At 40.4% G+C, this 22,288-nt stretch overlaps 1 protein-coding gene across 1 annotated transcript in view; it reads left to right on the top strand.

The window, feature by feature from the left end:
- Positions 1-22,288, top strand: part of cdh23 (cadherin-related 23) — a 204,952-nt gene that overhangs the window by 84,457 nt on the left and 98,207 nt on the right. Inside the window, exon 9 of the mRNA XM_054798231.1 lies at positions 9,284-9,362. Coding sequence (XP_054654206.1) covers positions 9,284-9,362 — 79 coding nt within the window. The remainder of the gene's footprint in view (positions 1-9,283; positions 9,363-22,288) is intronic.

The following is a 22,288-nucleotide window of genomic DNA, read 5'->3' as shown; positions in this document are numbered from 1 at the left end:
GCCGTGCAGTGTTCCCGTAGCCTGCTCATTAGTGCTGCACAATGTAGTGTAAAGAAAGATTAATAGGAGTAAAGGTGACTACAGCTGTGTTATTTCATGTCTACAGGGCTCTAATAATGCTAAAAAAAAACTTATTTAGAGAGTCAGACAGGTTCTCTATGCTCTAACTATGAAAATATTAGCGGAAATTCACTTATCGCAGTCACATCTGGAACCAATTAACAGCAATAAACGGGGGAAGACTGTACTGTATTGTCTATTTTCTTTGTTTTTTATGGTTGGACAATTAAAGTCCCAATGTATTGCAACCAAAGTAGCCTGTGTTGATTTCAGAGCAGGGTGTCTCATCCCAGATCTCCACCCACAAGCAAACTCAGCTCCCAGTATCCAGCACTGAGGATGCTGTGGACTGTAATTACCGAGTAAGATTTACAGTGTGATTTGGGGATGCGAGGCCCCTAAAAAAGGTCACTGGAGGCTATGGGATTTATCTCACGTTGGCGTCCCAACCCCATGCTGCTGCAGCTTGTAGGAATGAAGTTTGAAGCAGCGAGGTCTCACCCTGACCTTACCTTTTGAGTTTATCACAGGTTTTTAATGGGCATCTAACATACTGAGTGTCTGTTTCACTGCACACTATGTATGTTTTCTCCTCTGGCTCCGCCCTTTAAACTGGGTTCCCAGGTGGCTAATGGTCCAGCTATTGATGTTTGCACTGGTAGAGATGGAATTACACGCAGGGGCATAATACTTCCCATCTTAATTTCGGTTCTCTCTCTCTTTTTATCAGCATTCACTCCAACTCTCCCTACGTTCTCGCTTACCTCTTCATCCAACCTCACATCCCGCCCCACATGTCCCTCGTCCCCTGCCTGCATGCACTGTAGTAGAAATGTCAAGTGCTACATTTGCATGCATATTAACGGGGCGTGACGGAGTCGACGCCCGGTGTCTCCCCACCTCCCTGATTCATCAACTGTCACCGCGAAGGTCACAACAGGAGGGGGAGGAACGGGAGGATGAAGGACTCTGGAGGGGGTTGAGAGATGAAGCCAATTGGTGAAATTGGTATTTAGAAACTGAAAGGATAGTGGAAATATTCAGTGGTATAGATTGAGGGAAGTTTCAAAAAGAACTGGCACTGCTAAGTGAATCCTGTTAAGCGCTTTTCATTTAGTTGGTCAAGTGTGAACACCCGTTTCAAACCAAAAAAGCAGCCCTAAACCGCTGTAGCGGTCTCTCACTTTACGCAAGTGAACTCTGGTGCTTAGGAATGCTGCCAAGAAGTCTAGTAGATGTTGTCCCTATCAATCACATACGCATACAGATCAGATAATACCAGTAAAACCCAGAACATAAGGTCACGCACGGTCTTAATGCCCTCATGAGATATTCTTACAGGTATGTGTCATTTTCAGCAGGCAGTGTTTGGCAGCACTGCCAAGGGCGTATTGTGACAGAACAAGTGTCAACTATTCTCAAGGCTATGACATAGACAGCTGAAGGGATATGCATTTGGGAATCCTGTCCACGGTCATTCCTCAGAGGTGCGAGTGCCTACCCGCTAAACCCCCACCTACTCTCCCCTCCCGGACCTCTCATGTTGGTTTCTTAGTGTCTGCCTCTTTCTTCTTACCCACCCGTTCAACCTGTCATCATTGGAATACTTTGACAAGAGGAAAGTATATATTTTTTTCACATGAAATCACAAAGGCAGGGTTTTTAGCAGTTAGCTGTGAATCCGTGCTGCTTGGAGTGACGTTTAAGCCCCTTTTAGGACAAACACAATTTGGCTGTCAAATCAGTGAGGAGAAAGAGGCAAAAAAAAAAAAAGGATGGGGGTGGGAGGTAATGCACTGGATAGCTGCAAGGAAAGGATGAAGGTGGAGATGGGGGGACATGCCAGTGCACGTGTGAGCGTCTGTGTGTTTGCAGGAGTGCAAATTGTATCTTTGACACATGAGCGAACATATTCCACCTGTGTGGACAGCTTGATAACATTGCTCATATGATTTCAGCATCGCTTCACAGTGTTTTCTCTTGGTCGACTGCTTTGTAGGAAAATGGCTGCTATAAGTCCTTTTCCAATGACATCAAACTGCCTTTTTACTCTTAACATATCACTCTTTATTGAATTCACTGAAGACAATATGGTAATTATAAAAGATACAAGAGGGACTATGGCCCTGGGGGCCATATCTGGCCTGTTAAGCCTTTTGATCCGGCCTGCTGGAGGTTTCCAAATTCTTTTTTTTTTTTAAACCTTTAACATCAACGCTATAGCCCGCAATAGGATTTGAAATGCTGTCGTCAAATTACTGTATGTCTTGAACTATCAAAATTATTTCAATGGTTTGTGAAGTGAGAGTGTTTTCTAGTGATATACGGGTCATTACAGTAATCAAAGGGACTGTGTCACAGCAGCTTCATGAAGACAAGCCAATGATACGAAGCGGAGCATCTATTTTTGTGTGCAGGTCGTGCAGGCGGAGCAAGCATGTGTGACTCAGAGGGACACAGAAACAAGCTTTCTACAAAAAAGTTCGGCAGAAAAGGGATATTTTATCCAACATTTGTTTTCTGCCCTTTGCTTTCATGTTTCACCATGTTTGTCACACTTTTGCTGTGTTTTGCTTCATTGCAAACCATGTCGAAGAGGTCTATGTGCAAGTAAATGACGAGTGTTGACATACCCTTTAAAAGGATACTGCACTTAATTTGGAAGAGATGAACACACGTCTTTCCCTTTTCTGTGCGTTCTAAATAGTGAAAAACTGCTAGCATAAGGGAGCTAATAATGCACGTATTGGTGATTCACCTCTTCCACCTATAAAGCCCTCTACAAAACCTTAGTTGTATCATTTTGTATACATGCAGTGACCATGTAGTAACAGGCATATTCATGATAACTTTCAGTATTTTGCCATATTTTGGCCTTTTTAAGCATTACCGGAACCTCTTTCCTGGGTGCATTGATTTCACAGAGCCCATAGTTACTTTTGTCAATAACAACAGCATTTTACTCCCCCCAGGCAGAGAATAACCTTGCTGGGTGCTAAGCAGATCCAACTATACTGAAACACTGAGCCATTCCTTTAGCATTATTGTGTAGCATTAGTGCTTTTCATCGACAAAATAACAACATAACTAAACAGTCACTTACAATGTCCGCTGTGACTGTGACTGCCATCTACTGGGATGGCTGTGTCTTTCAGCAAGAGTTGCGCTCCATGTTGTGCTGGTAAATTCAGAATAGTCCCCAGCTAAAAAAATGCTGAGAGCTAACAAGCATCTTGCCGAGTCTTCCTACGTTGAGAGCCAGTGTTCACTGCTTCAGCCTGTGCGGATTTTTAGTTTGATAACGTGTGGAATCTAAAAGTTGACCAATTTCTCGGCTTATTACCACAACCTTCTACTATACACATGCAAGGCATGATTTATGACCTAGCGTTAACTTTTCCAAACTCACAGGCGATGTAGTCGTAGCAGCAGCAGCAGCAGCAGCAGCTCCAGTAGCTAGCGTCACCTCTCAGCAGTAGCCTGAGATGCTGTGAGTAAGCTTGTCAGTGAGGCGCTGTGTCACTACGCCAGAAAAGTAGTTGTTCTGCGTAAACTCCTACAATAACAATGTTGCTGTAGCTTGTTTAATATCCAGGTCATGAACTGTAAGTGGGGCTTTTCGAAGGCTTTATAGGCCGAATCGGTGAATCCCCAGTAACTGCATTATCTGCCCTCGTGCTAGCAGTTTTTCACTCTTTACAACACACAGAAAAAGGAAAGCTGTGTTCAAAATTCCAAGAGAAGTGCAGGTTTTTTTTTGTTTTTTTTTAATATTCAAACATTTTTTGTTCATTGTTCATATTTTAAATTCCACATCTTTTAATCATGTAGATTCTGGGTGACTTATTCAGTAAAAATCTATAAAAATAATAGTGGTATAACAATGTGATACTGTATATTGTGATTGTATAGTATCAACACACCAATATCAGATCAGTAATCCAATATCAAAGTGTGTACAGTTGCACACTCAGACAAGTTTGACTTTTTTACCATGATCCCCAAATGTTTGTATTAACCCCCATGTTCTGTCAATACTGTCACGATAAGCCTCTTTCAAATGGATATTCCACAGACTTGGCGCATCAGAGACATTACTGTCGAGTCGACATTTATTCGCTGTGTCTTTTCACACACAACTCAGAGAAACAGGACATTACCGTGCACGTTGGCACAGTGACTTGGTTTTTAGCAAACAGATTACATGCAGGGCGATGTCCATGTCAGCATCAGGCGTGATGATGTTTTAAACTTCATACCCCCATTCTGGCTTCACATGGCTCGCTTTCACACTGCCGCTGTCCCGCCTCTATTGGGACTTACTCACAGTAAGCCACTCTCCCTTTCCGTTTGAACTGCGCTCACACTAAGCACTCGGTCCTTGGCTCGTTTGCTTGCCCCATCGCTTCTATTCTTCTGTACAGCAATTTTCTTGACTTGTGTATTATTTTATAGTGGTCTTGTTTTGAGCCGTTATGATAATTGTTCTTGAAGGTTGTAAGGTGGCGTCTGTCATTAATTACTTGAGAGGAACGATTCTATTGATTAAATTAAATGTCTTCATTACCAGACCTGAGGAGGGATCACATTGCATGCAATCGTGCTGTTCCCAGACCTACATGTATTCCAAACGTGCCAGAGGAGAGGACGGGTGCCAACCTTGAGCACGGCTCAGAGCACTCTCGCTAGCCAAGCGTGCCAGACTTTAAGTGCGAAGTGGGCCCAAGCACGACACGAAAGGCCTCGTACGTGACCAGGCATTGCGAAAGGGACGATAGCTTGGCTTAATGTGCCAGGAGACTGTTTCCATAAGATTTTCCTTCTTTGTTAACTCAGATCATGATGTATTGTCAATGTTTTTTCCCCCCCACAAAATATTATTTTCTGGTAATTACCGTGGATTCCCATACATTTTCAATTTAGCATTCGCGTCTCCACAAATTCAGATTTTTTAATTCATTTATTTTTTCGACGAAAGTATGCATTTTTTCAGCAGAAAAGGAGTCGGTAATTTATAAAAGCATAAAATGTAAAGCATAATAATACAGTGCATCATACGATGTAACTACGTGATATCAGTGCATGATGTGTCGTCTTTTGCAACGATAGCACTAGCTTCTAACGTCAACTTTCTTGCAATCCTGCCTCAAAACTTGGAGTGAGGGGAACAGAAGTTGATGTATGTATGAAGTCGTCTGTGTAGGCTCTCAGTCGTACAGGAGTTGTCCATCGAGGGAAAGGCTTCTTGAGACGTCATCTGTACTTCTGTGAAGAAGGTGTCGGACGTCGGAAGCCAGGGCCGAGCCAGAACAATAGATGCTAACGAGCCAGTATCAGAGTCGTTCATACCCAACTCAGGGAGCGACACTTCCCTTTTATCGGAGGTGCTAATAGCAGGAGAGGATTATACCACTACTCCGCCCAGGCTTAGTGTAAGGAACCAATAGGAGGAGGGTGTTGGCACACCAATTCCACCCACTCTTACTGTATTTAAGGCCTAGGCTACCAGCACTTGTTAGTTCGCTGACGAAGCTCTTTGGATGAGGAGCGAAACGTCCGACATTTTCTTCACAGAAGTATGTATGAAGTCGTTACTGGAATTATAACAGGTAAGCAGTGTGGATTATGTCGACGCGACTTTGAGAAACGCCTTCTCTTTGTGGGTGATCTTGCAATATAACCCCCACGAATAGCGGGGATCCCCTCACAACCGATTAGACATACGGATGTGTTGATTGGTAAATCTTATTTTGGGGGGAATTTTAGTGTAATTAAAAACGCGAAAGACTGTAATTTATTACAACAAACAAACTAAGAAAAACAAGTAATTACATGTTTGCCTGATTGATAGCTAATACCATTTCACTCTGACAGTCAACCTAATAAAAACTAGCATAGGAACTATTTTGGGTCCTGACCCTATTTTTCCCAGGCTAAATGTGCAATTATAACTAGATGCATAATCACCAAATATATCCAAAGGCCTTGCCAACGCAATGTTCACTTCTTCACAGTCTTCAACAAGGAAGAACCATGCTGACATTTAGTGTGACTTAATTCTGAGTCAAGAGTGTGCGCAGTAATGATCAGAGTGGGGTCACAGTAATGAGGTCCCATCTGACACAAGTGCTTTCAGACATTTGAGGTCTGTTCGTCCTTTTTTGGTTGGAGACATACTACCACTTCCTAGGAAGCTTTTAGTACAATTACAAAAACATGACCATCAACTAATATATATCTACAGTATATATATGCTGCTTGTCATATTAATGATAATAATAATAATACAACTTTTATTCATAAAGAGCTTTTCAAAAGACTCTTGACTCTCTTGAGACTCAAAACTTTCAAGACGCAATCATAATGAGTTTTATGATCATAGAAAAAAATTCACATATGCATTGGGTAAATTACACAAATAAAACGTGCAAGGTTTTCAGAGGGGCGTGTGTCGTGTATTGGGGACATTCCCCAAAACAAATGGCCAAGGGATGCTTCTTCTATTTCTTCTGTTGCCGTATTTACCCCTGTAGTCTTTCCCATTCCAAAGTGTGTGAGTGTGCGGTATAGCGTGTGTGTGTTTTCCTCTCAGCCTGTAATCGCTTGTGAATCAGTGACTCTAAAAGGCTTGTAATTGATTCTGCTGTAATTGGTCAATGACAGGAGCGGCTTTGGCAGAAATGGAGCATAAACACGCCTCAGACACAATTTGCAGATCAATGGGAGAGAGCGAGCTTATGAGGGGGAGAGTGAGAGTGTAGGGCAACCCACTCCAAAAAATAGTGGAGTGGGGAGGGCTGCTCCATCTCATACTGCAGCACAGAGATATTTAAGTATCACACCATGTCTGATTGAAGCACAGAGGCTGAGAAAGCTCAGCGGATCAAAGTCATTTCAAAAAGCCCTTTCCTCTGTCTTCGTCTTTCCTTTTTTCCCCCCCAACTGTCATATGATGTTTCTGTTAATGAAATGGGAAGTACAGTCGTCCCACGTTTATAGCGGTTAACTGGTTCCAGACCCGACCGCAATAAATGAATTTCCGCGATATAGGATTTAATGTTAATAAATGCAATATTTTCATAGTTAGAGCATAGAAAACCTGTTTATGACTTTCTAAATACGTATTTTTAACATTATTAGAGCCCTGTAGACATGAAATAACAGCCCTATAGTCACCTTTACACTCCTATTATTCATTGCTTACACCACATTGCCCGACTTTTTTTAATGCTGCAGGGACTTGTGACGGCTAGAGAGCTAGCAAGCTAACCAGTTAGCCTCAAATTGACTTCTTCTAATTAAGATGCCAAAAACGTACCACTTCCACACGAAACGGGAGAACTTCTCTTTCACTTTATCATGTCTTCATTCAGTGTTAAGGTAATGTAATGTCGCACTGTTTTGTGTCATTACTGCCACCTAGTAACCACAATACTACATATCACTTGTATTTCAGTATGTTTTGACTAATAGTAGACTGTAGTCTACAACGAAAACGTTTCTGAAAAACAGCGATATAGCGAGTGAATGATACTCATACCACAATAACACACAATTACACACTCTAAAAAATTGTAGAAAGTTTTCCCAAAGGAGAGAAAGCTGTTTTACTTGAGATTAAACGACCAACGAGCTGAAATGGCCAGATGCCTAGTTACTATTGTCAATATGAAACGTTCTCCGAAACTTCTGGCTAAAAACCTGACAAGGGAGTCACAATTTAAAGTTAAGGTGCACTCAAAACATTTTTTTTTCCAGTGTTCAATCACCGCTACATCATAAATAACGATACCTGTGCAATGTTCATGAAAAATAGTGGCAAATAAAACCTTGCCCTTGCAAAACATTCATATCAGTGATGACAGTCGTGATGACTGGACGGCACATGGCGCTTCCCGAACTAATTCATGTGCGTAATGGTGGCAGACACAAAAGGTAACAGTTGTTACTGGATTTCCAAGTTGTCCAATCAGATTTCAGCTTCTGTGTGTTGCCATGTCAATGTAACCTGCCTAGGACTTTCCGTATCACTGGTGCCACACTGGGTCACTTAAACACTTATTAGTAATAGGACTGTTTCTTTAAAGTGTCAGATTTCAGATTCACCTCACATGGCCAGCAAGCAGGCATAGAGTTATGTCAGCCTTTTTCCCTTCCAAAAAAGCGTATGCATAACACTCGAAGTTACCAGTACACTTGAACGCATCATCACATGAACAGCAACAGAGCTTCATTGATCCTGTTCCAACAGGAGACAGACACGGTGTTGTTCATGATTCTGTGTTATATGGACAAATAAGTGCATTTATATTAAGAGCTTATTTATGAGTGAGCTTGGGAAGTCTTCCAGGCCAGTGTTTACGCGGGAGTGGTGAGTATGATGTATTTTATTCATTTTTTTAATGTTTTTGTCATGTTGGTAGGTAAATATTGATTCTGAGCTGTTCAGATGATGTTGTAGTGTACAGGTTTGTAGTTTAGAGTTGTTTAGAAAATATGTATTTGGAGATAAAGGGTTAACTGGTTTCTTGCGCTAGTAATAATGGTGTTCATCCCCAATTTTGCAATACCACACTGTTATATTGTGTTTTTTGTATATTCTTGATGGTGAGTTTCATTGTGACGTAATGGGGTGATATTAAGAGGTGGATTGGGTCGTGCAAGTGCCCACTGAATGCCCAGGTATGAAATGCCCCCCTCTCCACTGCCATAATATGACTTCCACTGGAAATCATTCTACAGGATACAATTACAGTAAATATCTGAGCTACTCAATAAAACCATGATATTCCTGTCAGACTTGTGTGTCCTTTTCGCACCCAATATCCAGGATTAAATCATTAATCAAGCAAAGACCAAACACTATCTATGATTAATTTATTATCAGTATACATCAATAATGTAAAAATTACAACCTTTTAACTTCCATTTCACCTAAGACTAATAATTTCAAAATGTCCAAAGAATGGAAGATCTTGTAAAGATCTTTGCAGGTTTGGAGAACGTGTCATACACTTACTGTCAAAGCATGATACCCTCTGAGCTGAATAATGTCCACCTTGAGGACAATGCTTTTTATCCATGGCGTGTTTGTGATATTTAAAGGTTTTTCTTAAAATTAATAAAGAAAAACATGATGGCATGCAAAGACATTCATGAAGACTTAGTGTTGTTCATTAGTATGTTTTGGGAGTATGTACTGTACGTGTGTTTGTCTCTACAGGGTTACGAAGTGCGCAAGATAACTGCCATCGACCAGGATTTGGGAAGACCGAGAGGGATCGGCTACACCATCATTTCAGGTCTGAGTCACACAATCAATCTGACATCCAAAGCACACAGAGTGGAATTGATCACCTCTTATCATAATCCCACAGAAATAATAGACAGGTCTCATCAAACACAATAGTCAATAACAGTAGGGTGCAGCGTCTCCGAATGATAGAGTAGACTTGCCCCAAAGCATTTATTAATCACAACTGTGTGAGGAAGTCAGCCTTTTAGTGTTGTCATTCAACCTGGCCCCATCCACCCAAACTGCGATTACATTTTTTTTTTTTTTTCGAGAAGAACAGATTTTACCGCTGGCAAACGTAGTGATCACATTGGTTGTTGTTGTCGACTTATGCCATTTCAATTATTTTATTTGATAAGTGTCATGATTAGTTATGGTAAAATCTGAAGTGTCACTACTAAGACATCTGTAGGTTGTGGAATGTGACAGAATTTGTAGAGAAGACGTGTCGAAGCTGCAGTTTGCACAGAGCTGATAAGGCTGTAACAGCGATCCTGCTTACATATTCCTGAACTAAATTTCCCTCTGCCAAGGATGCGATGTTTGTGCCTGCCAGTTACTTTGTCTGTCTGCCAGGAGGATATCTCATGAACTGGTAAACGGATTTCCATGAAAATTGATGGACAGATCAACCTTGGGACAAGGAGGCCCGTATGAGATTTTTGGTGTTGATCCAGAGCAAGGATTCTCAATATTGGATTGGCCCAGTATCTTCGTTTTCTTGCCTTATCTATGAACTGACATGAAAACATAGAAATGACTCCAAATCCCTTTAGCAACTTTTGCCAAGGTAAATAAATCAATATGTTAATGACTTTTTGGAGAGTAAAATTTACTGTTTTTTTTTTTAGGTTGGCTTGTATTAGATACACCTATTTCTGGCATGGTGTAAGCACAAACAGTTCAGAAGTTAGGCTGGACTATGCCAGTCACCTTTTAATTAGTTGAGTTTTAATCTAATGAGATTCGCAAGGGTTACCTTATTGAGCTTCATTGGATGTGCAAATATTATCTAACATTTGTGGTATGATGTACAGTCGTCCTTCACCACATCACTCTTTACATTTTTGCGGCTTTACTCTATCACCGTCCATCTATCCATCTTCTTCCACTTATCCGAGGTCTGGTCGCAGGGGCAGCAGCCTTAGCAGGGAAACCCAGACTTCTTCCCTCTCCCTGGCTACTTCGTCCAGCTCCTCTTGGGAGATCCCGAAGAGTTCCCAGGCCAGTTGAGAGACAAAGTCTCTTCAGTGTGTTCTGGGTCTTCCCCGAGGCCTCCTACCTGTCGGGCATATCCTGAACACCTCCCCAGGGAGGTGCCCGGGAGGCATCTTGACCAGGTGCCTGAGCCACCTCATCTACTCCAAGATTCTCCTAGATGACAGTGCTTGTCACCTTATCTGTAATAGAGAACCCAGCCACCCTACGGAGAAAACTCATTTTGGCCGCTTGTACTCACGATCTTGTCCTTTCGGTCACTGCCCAAAGTTCATGACTCATAGGTGAGGGTAGGAACATACATTAACCAGTAACTTGAGAGCTTAGGCTTCCGCCTCAGCTTCCTCATGACCACAAGGGACCGATGCAGAGTCTGCATCGTTGCAGACCCCGTACCTACTGTATCCGCCCTTTGATGTCACGTTCCATCTTTCCCTCACTCGTGAACAACAATCCCCAGGTACGTAAACTCCTCCACTTGGGGCAGGATCTTATCCCCTACCAGGAGATGGCACTCCACCCTTTTTACAGGCGAGAACCATGGACTCAGACTAGGATGTGCTGATTCTCATCCCAGCCGCTTCACATTCGGTTGCAAATCAATCCAGCGTTGGAGACCGTGGCTCGATGAAGCCAGCAGAACCACATCATCTGCAAAAAGCAGATATGCTGTTTTTGGTTGAATACGACCTATTACTAGTCACAAAAAAAAAATGTAAATGTATATATATATGCATATTGAAGGAAATGTTCCTTTTTTTGCATAAATTAAGCATTTTCAAGCATAAAATGCCTAAATGAACTAATATACAAATAAAAAAGCCTTTCAGATGACACATTTAAAGTTGCTGTGAATGATATGTAGTATTTTGGTCACTAGGTGTCAGTAAAGTTACTGTTGTGTTTGGTGAGACACCGAAAGCGCCAGACTTGATCGCCGGAAAAACAGGCTTTTATAGCAGGTTTGAGTTATCTCACAACGGGCATAGTAATCACTAATAAAAACACAGGCTACTGCTGCGGCCGTAAACCATGGCAAGCTAAAACTCAACTCTGAACTTCCTGTCCGCCCGCTACTCAGCTCTCGTACACATTTATAGCAACACATACGAGCATGGGTCTTATTTATGTTTCAAATAGCTTATTTTCTCTATTTATAGCTACTATATTGGGTAATATGACTGGAAAGGTGACTATAAGGGTGTTATTTCATATCTAGAGGGCTATAACAATGTTAAAAAAACATTAACATAACAAAAACATATTTAGAACGTCGTAAGCAGGTTTTCTATGTTGTAACTACAAACTGTTCATTTCTAAATAAGTCCTACTCACAAGTCAAATTCACTTATCGAGTATGAAACCAATTAACCATTACTGTATATTAAAACAAGCATGAATTTTAATTAATACCTCTTAAACATGTACACAATTGTTGTGTTTTTAACGTTTCCTAAGTAGACTACACTAAAGCGAAAGTATGTCAGTGAATGGAAATTCTCCTTATGAACATGTTTTCATTGTTTGCTTGATTACAAACAAGCTTGATTCCGTGGAGGAACGGTGTAAGAAGGAGAGGTTCCGCAGGTCCTTCATACCGACCGCTATCAGGCTCTACAACACCTTAACCATTTTTTATTCACTATGTCTATGCATTGCATGCATTGTCAATGACTATGCATTCTTGACTTGTGTACATACTTGTGTATCTTGCTTGCTGCTGTAACAGATGAATTTCCCTGCTGTGGGATTAATAAAGTACTACTACTACTACTACTACATCTTTTAGGAACACTAAAAATATAGTTAAAGCTAAAAAAGCTAAAAAAGTCACAATAATCCAAGTGAAGATACAGGATGTTTTTATTCTGACAACATGTGGTAGGATTCATCTTTAAAGAGAGAACCAAGGCTATTTTGCTTACTTCCAAAGGCATCCATTTTCTATGCTGCTTCTCCTCTTTAGGGTTACGGGAGCTTATGCCAGCTGACTTTGGGCGACAGGCGGGGTACACCCTGGACTGGTCACCAGCCAATCGCAGGGCACATATAGACAAACAACCATTCACACTCACATTCATACCTATGGACAATTTAGAGTCACCAATTAACCTAACATGCATGTTTTTGGATGTGGGAAACCGGAGTACAACAAACTCCACACAGAAATGCCCGAGGGAGAATCGAACCCAGGTCGTCCCGATCTCCAGACTGTTACTGTGTTGGCCAACATGCTAACCACTAGAACACCGTGCGGCCAGACTCTATTCCATTTTTTTTATACATCTTAAACCGGCTGTAATATTCCTGCCAGGGTTCATTTTCACCCTAATTAAAATATCATCCTCTAGGATGAGCAATCCTTCGTTGACTAAAACATGTGTCGACTGTGTCGTGAAAAACAAACACGCATGAAGAACTTTACAGTTATGTGTGAAGAGTAAACTCTGCACGCCCCCTGTCAAGCACCAGTATGGCCAAAATGGAAGGACATCAGTGGTAACAGTTATGCCAGCTGGCTGAAAAAGGCTCTGGCACTGCTTGGTTAGCCTGGCGAACCGCAGGAATTTGGGGTGATGGAGATAGTCATTGTTGGACCATCTGCTGGGTCAGCGCCTGATCTCAATGTTAAATGAAGGAATTTGACTCCATGCTTGAAACCTGAGCATATGCGTAGTCATGAATTGCTTTGTTAGTGGTAGCATGTGTGAGAGAGGCTGTGTCGTCAGTGTTCGCTTGATTCTTGTTGTGTCAGGACGGAGCTCTTTGTAGAGCTTATTGTAAACACTCTGCTGCAGTTCCATACACACATTTTTAGTCTTATTTTTTTGTAGACCTGATTTTGTTGTTGTGTTTGTGTGTGTTTGTTGTTGAGGGGACGAGTTAAGCTCCAGAGGACAAGACCATTAAAAAGACATTAATTACGTGGTGCAAAGTATTCCCAGTCATTTAAAAAATAAGTTATTGCACTGCACTAAGCCCCTATGGGGTTGAGCGCATTGGCTTGATAAAATCATTATAAGTTGGAAAGATAATAGAAGTTGAAGGGTGATGCAGTACCGGCACATAAAGGTGGAAGGACAAGACTTCATAAGGACGCATGTGTGTGCCTCTTTCCTCTTAGTCGTAATATAAAAGTGTACAAGGGTGCTTGAGCACTTGTGTAAACTGTATACCTTCTCGTCTATAACACCACTCGTCTGTGTGAGCACATGCATGATTGCAGACTTGGTTGGCTCTGAGTGAAGCCTCTCTCGTGTTGCCACTTTGTGTCCTCAAAGAGATCTGCATGTTCCTGCGGGACTCGTCTCATTAGTTCAGTAATTAAGATAAACAGGTTCTTAATTGCAGCAGTGATTTATGTTAATGATTGCGGGGCTTAAAATGCAGATTTTCTTTGTCTCGGCCAATCAGAAGTTATATCTGGGATTTCACGTGCACGAGAGGATGCCTCACTGCAATGATGCAATTGTTTGTTATGATGGGGGGGGGGGGGGGGGGGGTCATTGTAAGATCTCTCATCCACATGGAAGGATGTAATTCTCTAACCTACAGTTCTCATTATTTATCAGATACTCTACCATGGTCCACAAGATGTACTGTAGGCCATCTATCTTAAAATGTGCGCTATTTTTTCAGACATTCACATTGTCATGACCTCCTGATGGCATGCACAAAGTCTGTTGTGGGTTTTTTTGGGGCTTTTTTGGCTTTTGTGATGCCACTTCAGAAAGGTACGAGCAAAGGCAAAAAGAAAATGCTAACCACAGACCTGGACAAAGAACCTACTATGGCATTGGAAATGGTCAGGCTACCTAGTATAATTAATTAAATATCGACCACATGCAAATATTACATTTACCAAGGTCATGCTATCGATTACCAAAATACAGAAACCACCACAAGCTGAGAGTGTTGTTCTCAAAACATCTTCTGTGTCTCTTCAAAGGGTGAGTCGTTTTACTTCAGGTTTACTTTCATTTTATTATACATCCATCCATCCATTTTCTATACCGCTTCTCCTCTTTAGGGCCGCGGGGGCATGCTGGAGCCTATCCCAGCTGACTTCGGGCGACAGGCGGGGTACACCCTGGACTGGTCGCCAGCCAATCGCAGGGCACATATAGACAAACAACCATTCACACTCAGTGTTTAACTTTTCGTTATACTCAACAGTTAGGAATATTTAAATGTTACCTAAAACGAGGCCTGTGCAGTTAATAAAGGTTTTATGAAACTGAATCAATTCTTATTCAGTGGATTCCTGTGTTGTTGATACAGTATTTTTAGAACGCTGACAATTTGAAACATGACGGCCGCTTCATAGTGCATTCAAGTCCTGTATTAAAAATGAATATGTTTTGGCTCATAAGTGTAGCTGAAATGCATATTGAATATCAGGATACTTTTTGGTCCCATTGGGAAATTTGATAAGGTCAGCAGAGCTCACCAGGTGTGCAGGTCGAACCATGTGTTCTGGGATTGAATATCTGCTTACCCTGTCTTTTGGCAATGACACCAGTCTGAGTCAAGAGTCTTAAATGGCCTTTCTATCGTGCTTAAAATAGCTCTAGTGTTACCATACTCATTAGTATTGTACTGGCATAATTATCCCAGCTGATCTCTTTCGTAGGATAAAGTTTGTAGGAAAGAGACACGTGAAGACGTATCTTTTGGTGTTTAAAAAAAAAAGGACTAATATGCGCAATACTGAGAAATTAGAGCAGTTCAGTCCTACTTTTTATACAATTTTGTCATGTTTCCAAATTTTGATCTGTATTATGACAACAGATTGTGTTGTCAATATTTTCTGTCATCAACGTCTACCACAACACGCAATCTTTAAATTATGCAAATTACCCAGAGGTCACAACAGTGGAAAGTAAAATCATGGTGTTACAGTTGTCCCTCGTCACGTTGCGGTTTGAATTTTGCACTTTCACTCTATTCAAAAATATATTAATATTAGTCACAAAATATGCATATTTAAGTAAATGTTGCCTATTTTTTGCCCAAATTAAGCGTTTTCAAGCATTAAAGCATCTAAATAACTGAAATACATTTATAAGGCATTCAGAAGACTCATTCAAAGATGCTGTAAATTAAATGTAGTATTGTACACTAGTCAGTAGGTGTCAGTAATGTTACACATATATATATATGTGTGTGTGTGTGTGTGTGTGTGTGTGTGTATATATATATATATTGTACTATACCTGTATATGTAAATAAAATGAAAATGGCTAAAGTAGTACCAATTTTCAAAACTGGAGACAAGCACCAATTTAGAAACTACCGACCAGTTTCTTTATTGCCACAATTTTCTAACATCACTGAATAGCTATTCAACAACAGGTTGGACAAATTTGTAAATAAGAATAAATTACTCGTCGACAGCCATTATGGATACAGAGCTAACATTTAAACTTCCATGGCACTCATCGAAGTAACCGAGGAAATTATCAATGCGCAGCGAGTGCGCAGCTGCACTATTTATGGATTTAACAAAAGCATTTGATACAATTAATCACAATATCTTAATTAATAAACTTGAACGGTATGGAATCAGTGGGTCTGTTTTGAACTCGGTAATAAGCTACTTGGCAAACAGGATGCAATATGTAAAACGAGGAGAATAAACATCTGCTTGCTTAAATATATCTTGCGGCGTACCCCAGAGGTCAATACTGGGACCAAACCTGTTCACCCTATACCTAAATGGTAGTCCTGCATTTTGTTCTGGAGGAAGCACACAAGAGCTCATAAAAAAAAGCTACAGATGAAACGACTGTACTAACAAGATGGTTTGATAAAAACGGATTATCCATGAAACGTGTAAAACTAAAATCACGCTATTTGGTAATAGCAGAAAGGACACAAATACAAATAGACGGCATAGACATTGACAGGATGAGCGAAAATAAATTTCACAGTGTTTAAATAGACGACAAAATACAGTCATTGGAAAAATGATTAGACCACTCTTGTTTCTTGAGTTTATTGCTCAATTTGAATGCCTGGCACAACTACAGGTACATTTCTTTGGACAAATACTGTGATAACAAATATAGCTCATAAGAGTTTAATTTAAGAGCTAATATTGAACAGTTTTCATGGTTTTCTTGATGATAACCAAAATCACTTAAGTTCTTACATGAATAGCTATAGCATTGTACTGCCAAACAATTTAACTCTTATGAGCTATTTTTGTTATATTTGTCCAAACAAAGGTACCTTTAGGTGTATCAGGCATGAAAATGAACAAGAAACTGAGGAAACAAGGGTGGTCTAATCATTTTTTCTATGTCTGTAAGATGGAAATCCCACTTTAAGTATATACAACATAAAGTGGCAAGAAATACTTCAATACTGAATAAAGAAAAATTTGTTCTGGACCAAAAATCACCGCATACCCTCTATTGTTCTTTGGTTTTACCATATGTAACTTATTGTGTGGATATATGGCGAAATAACTATAAAAGTACACTTCACTCACTGACTGTGCTACAAAAAAGATCGGGTAGGATAATCCATAACTGCGGTTATAGAGAGCACACAAACCTTTTATTGCTAAAATCAGGATTATTACAATTTGCTGATCTGGTAAACTTTTAAACAGCTAAAATTATGCAAAAAGCAAACAATAACCTGCTACCCTAAAATGTAATACAATTCTTCTCAACAAGAGAGAAGAAATGCCATAAACCAAGGATCACCTATAATTATTTCTGCCACAACTTATTTTAATGATATCACTGTAAAGTCTGTCCAAATACTCAACAACTTTGCTAGGAGGGTGACAGAATTTGTACATTAGGCATCAGGGATCATTTAACAGTGACGCACCATAAAAAGAAATGTTCCCGTAACAGCCATTTAAATAGAACCTCTCATTTCTTTCTAGCCATGATAACAACCTTTGAAATCTAAGCATTATTTTCTCCAATAGAAACAATTCCATAACATCAAGCAGCCCCCAAATGCAAGCAAGCAAGCATGCAGACAGCCTTGGTCCGTCTCCCTGACATCAACAAGCCAAGGGACTGACACACCAAAGCTCGGTTTGGCCTTATCCTGGCACCATCTCCACTTTCTTCTTTGCACACGGACATATTGTGCATGGGTTGATTTGTCTGTCTTTAAAATGTACCAATGTACAAAGTACAGCACGGAAGGACAAACATTTGACAAGAAGAATACATAAAGAATAGAACATGGCTGAATATGTTACAGTAAATGGGATTACCTATGCTAAACGTAAGTCAGAAAATTGATTTTTATTACTGTGAATCTGTGGATTGGCACCAAAATATAATGGGAATATTCTTAGAAGACTATCTACCCGTCATTAACAAAAAAAAACTGCTGGTTATGGCAAAACTGGAGAAAGAACACAATAAATCAAATAAATCGATGAAATCATATCCTCTTTGCCGGAAGAATATTTTAAAAAATGCTCAATAAAAATCTGTCTCGGTTCTCGAGTGACTTATATTACAACAAGTTACAACATGAAGCTTTGCTGTCTACCAGGATAAGCGTTAATCTATTGTGTAAAGTTTGTGTAGCCTCTCCACTGCGCTGTAATGATAGTATAAGAACAAGCAGAGGAAAAATCAGCCTGGCGTCTCTGTAAATGAAAGGACATCCCTGAAGCCTTTTATATCAGCCTCTTGTTCATCTTTGTGTGTTTCCATCCCTTTTGTCACACGCAAGCACAACTAATCCCATCTTAAGCCTTTTTCCATCTCTCCTCTTTTTTTCCCTCTCTTTAGACAATTCTGTCTTTTGGATTGGGGAATTACAGCAAATGCTGACCTCAAGGTGGTTTGTCTTGGAATTAGCCAGGCATTTTAATTGTTAAGCTAGATAGAACATGATAACTTGGTTTTTATGTCATTCCAAAAAAATGTTGCAATGTACGATAAACATCCCGTCCAAAGAGAGCCTCGTCTTGAGGCGAAAATCAGTACTAGAAATGTCTCAGTTTTCGTACATTGGCTCGGTTATCGTACAACCAAACTGTGCGCCGAACAAACTAGTTGAGTGCCCAAACAAAGTATCCACCCGTTGGTGTTTCAGTCTCGGTGAAGAATGGAATGGATAGAGTACACGACCAGGAAATCCTTTGAATCATCTTTATTGTGCGTGTGTGTGTGGTTTATTTGTTCATTGAACACACACAGAACGATAAACATGTCTCCTTTCTTCCTCATTTTAAGCACTGCACTGATGAGACGTTCAAGCACACTGCATATTTCTGATTGTTAAAGTAATCTGTGTTGTTTTTTTTATTATTGATTATGGCCACAACCTTGACATAGAAGGTGAGAAACACAATTGAATTCAAGAAAGAACTTGGAACAAAGTATGAATGTAGCGGTTGTTAAAATAGGATTGTAACGTAAGATAGATAGATACTTTATTGATCTCCAAGAGAAATCCACATTCTAAGGGTTCCTTGGTTAACACAGGTTGCAGGGGGAATGGTTTAACGGAGACACAAGATTGTACCCGCTGCTGAAGTATGCAATAAAGTTCAAGTGAGCAAGTATACATTTCTAACCAGCCACTCATTAAATCCACTAAGCTCTGTGTTTTAGTCTTCGATAAAGTTACAAGGTAAAAATGTTGTTTATATTTTTGGGCGCCCGGAACGGATTCATTGGACTTACATGATATCTTATGGCAAAACAATTTTTTTTTCTGGTTTTCGTCTGACCTTGTGGAATGGATTAATGACAATAACCGAGGTTTATAGATTTCTGAACTTTTTTCATAATATACAGGTGATACAGGTTCACCTCACCATTCTTTACTGATGAGAGTAAAGACAAGGTTTGCCAGAACCTAAGAATGCATTTATTTGGACCACAAAATGTGCTTTAAAATGGTACCCCAGCAGCAAGAGACTCAATAAACAATAAACACCGCTATCGCCCCATGCTCTCTTTCCATACATCTATATCTCTGTCTGTCAGCACTGCTACACCCTGATGCTCTGACTCCATTCTGCTATGACCTAGCCTATATCAGCAGGCCTGCTGTAATATGGACAAGGGTAATACCTGTTATTCTGAAGGGAGTTCTTTTTGTGACTGTTGTGTGCTGGGAGTGCTCTAGTTTTCAATTAGATGCTCTGAGGCCCTCCACAGCTTGTTGCGGTGTAATCTCTCAGAGAAGAGCGATAGTCTACGGGACACTGACCACCACACAATCCTTTAAACCTAGTTGAGTTTAGAGTAGAGAGGGTGTGCTCCTCATCGAAGTTCAACTCTCACTGGGCTGTGGCAACATTCCTGCAGGAATTTTTCAGTAATTTGATTTTTTTTGTGTTACAGTAAAAAAAAATAAAATAAAATAATACACACTTGTAAAATTTGGTCCACCTGCACTAATCGGATCAGTAATACAACCCAATACAGCTTCTGCCCTTACAAAGGTTCTAATACTGTTATGATTGACACTGTCACAGAAGCAGGGACGGGCGGTCAGGGGAGGCAGGTGAGGCAGAATGATAACATAACATCCATTTTCTATGCTGTTTCTCCTCAATAGGGTCGCGGGGGTATGTTGGAGCCTATCCCAGGTGGCTGGTCGCCAGCCAATCCTAACATGCATGTTTTGGGAATGTGGGAGGAAACCGGAGTACCCGGAGAAAACGCACGCACGCACGGGGGGAACATGCAGACGCCACACAGAGATGCCGAACCCAGATCTTGACGATCTCCTGACTGGGTGGCCAACATGCTAACCACTTGACCACCGTGTGGCCCGAAATTCATGCATGATAAATCAAAAAATAAGCATACAGTTAATCTCTTGTTCATCGCGGTTAATTAGACAAACCCGACCGTAATAAGTGAATTTCCACGAAGTAGTATTCCTCATTTATAATGGAATAATTTCAAAGTTACAGCATAGAAAAGCTGTTTGAGTGTGAGCGTGAATGTTTGTTTGTCTATATGTGCCCTGCGATTGGCTGGCGACCAGTCCAGGGTGTACCCCGCCTCTCGCCCAAGTCAGCTGGGATAGGCTCCAGCATACATGTGACCCTAGTGAGGATAAGCGGCATTGAAAATAGATGGATGGATGAATTTCAGATTGTCATCCAATGGAAAACACTCATTATCTCTCCATTCACATACACATTCCATGTATAGACTCATGGGTAGCAGTAATACACTGAGGCTATTAGGAATTAGACGTATGTAAAACAATAGCTCAGCCCGTATCATCAGCGTGATTTGCCTGCAGGTGTAATCCTTAAAAGTGACACTAATTTGTGTACATTCCGCAAAGCAACAAAATCTTCGCCTCAAGATACAGAGCTTTGGCTACATGCCATATCACATTACTAAAATGTTCTAGCTCCCCCGTGGTGTTGTCATAAACTAGAGAAAGCATTTGTCACTGCCTTAGTCATGGTAATTATACTTCGGAAGTACTGCTTAGCTTTCCTCAAATTTTCATTTGCACAGAGAAAGTTATTGTCATCCGCTTGTACGACTGACCTTTTGAGATCACATCCAAATGTATTGTCAGAGTCTCCGATAGTAGAACATACGGTATGTGTTTTCTATTTTTGCAATTAAATAGGCGCCTTGGTTTGCGTTCCTAGAGTTTGCGCTTTCCGGTGACCTATTTTCAGTTTTAAATGAGATGGGAATCATTTCAATTAGGAAGCTGTTCTCTTTGAATAAGCGTTTACTTGTTTATGATATCAGAATTGAAATGTTCTTCCCGGAATCTGCTCTCAAGATTATTAAAATTCTTTGGTATTGTTGAGAATATTCAATGCATACTGATGAGGAGATGGTCAAAGTTAAAAAGGAAAAGGTTCCATATTTTTCAGCAATTTTAAATAAGTCTCCGAGGTCCCACAATCGTATATTTAAAGCGCGTTGCCCAAAATCTAGATTTGATGCTGGAATGTAGACAGTTTTAAAAGTGTTTTTATTAAGCCCTACTGGGAACACTGTTTTATGTGTCTGTAACTTGAATGCTAATGAGCTGTGTCTGGCAACGCTTCTCTTTAACAGCAAGTAAGCACTATTGTGCACTTTATTTACCTTTTACAAATATACTGTATCTCTGCATGTGATACATGAAATACTTCTTCCCTGTGTTTGTGCCCTGCTTCTGCATCATGGGGTCACGCAGCTTACCTAAACATCAGGGGTTAAAATACGGCTGTTGCAGACTCCCCTCCCCCAGTTTTACACAGTATGTTACTTTCCCGTTTTATTTTCTTGCAACAGACCAGGCGTTGTAAATGTAATACACAGTATGTGCTCTTGTTTTATGAACTCTTCTAAATAAACACAAGGACACCGGCTTGGATGTTCCTTCAGTTTTAATTTGCGCATGATTACTGTAAATAGCGTACATATTATACCTATCACATAAATAAATAAAACTGCAATGCTTACTGTATTTGTTTTACCTTTTGTTTATATGCTTCCAGAAATGCTAATTTGTTTCACCTTTAGGTAATTTGTTTTTGAAATGTTAATTTGTTTTCTGAAATGTTAGCGTTTCATGGCTTGTTAAAATGTTTTGCACTTCCCAGCCACAGACCAAATGGAAAGGGAATGTGCCAAATCTTCGTATTGGATTGGTCAAAACATTTTCACTTCCTGTAAATCTGGGATTTGTTACATTCTCCCTTCCGATGTGGGTAGCTTTAATTTGTTTTGCTGTTTAATGTTTTGC

The sequence above is a fragment of the Dunckerocampus dactyliophorus genome, chromosome 14, assembly GCF_027744805.1.
Source record: "Dunckerocampus dactyliophorus isolate RoL2022-P2 chromosome 14, RoL_Ddac_1.1, whole genome shotgun sequence".
In the NCBI taxonomy this organism is placed as follows: domain Eukaryota; kingdom Metazoa; phylum Chordata; class Actinopteri; order Syngnathiformes; family Syngnathidae; genus Dunckerocampus; species Dunckerocampus dactyliophorus.
Note: the sequence above shows the minus strand (reverse complement) of the source record. Positions and strands in the feature narration are given on the sequence as shown.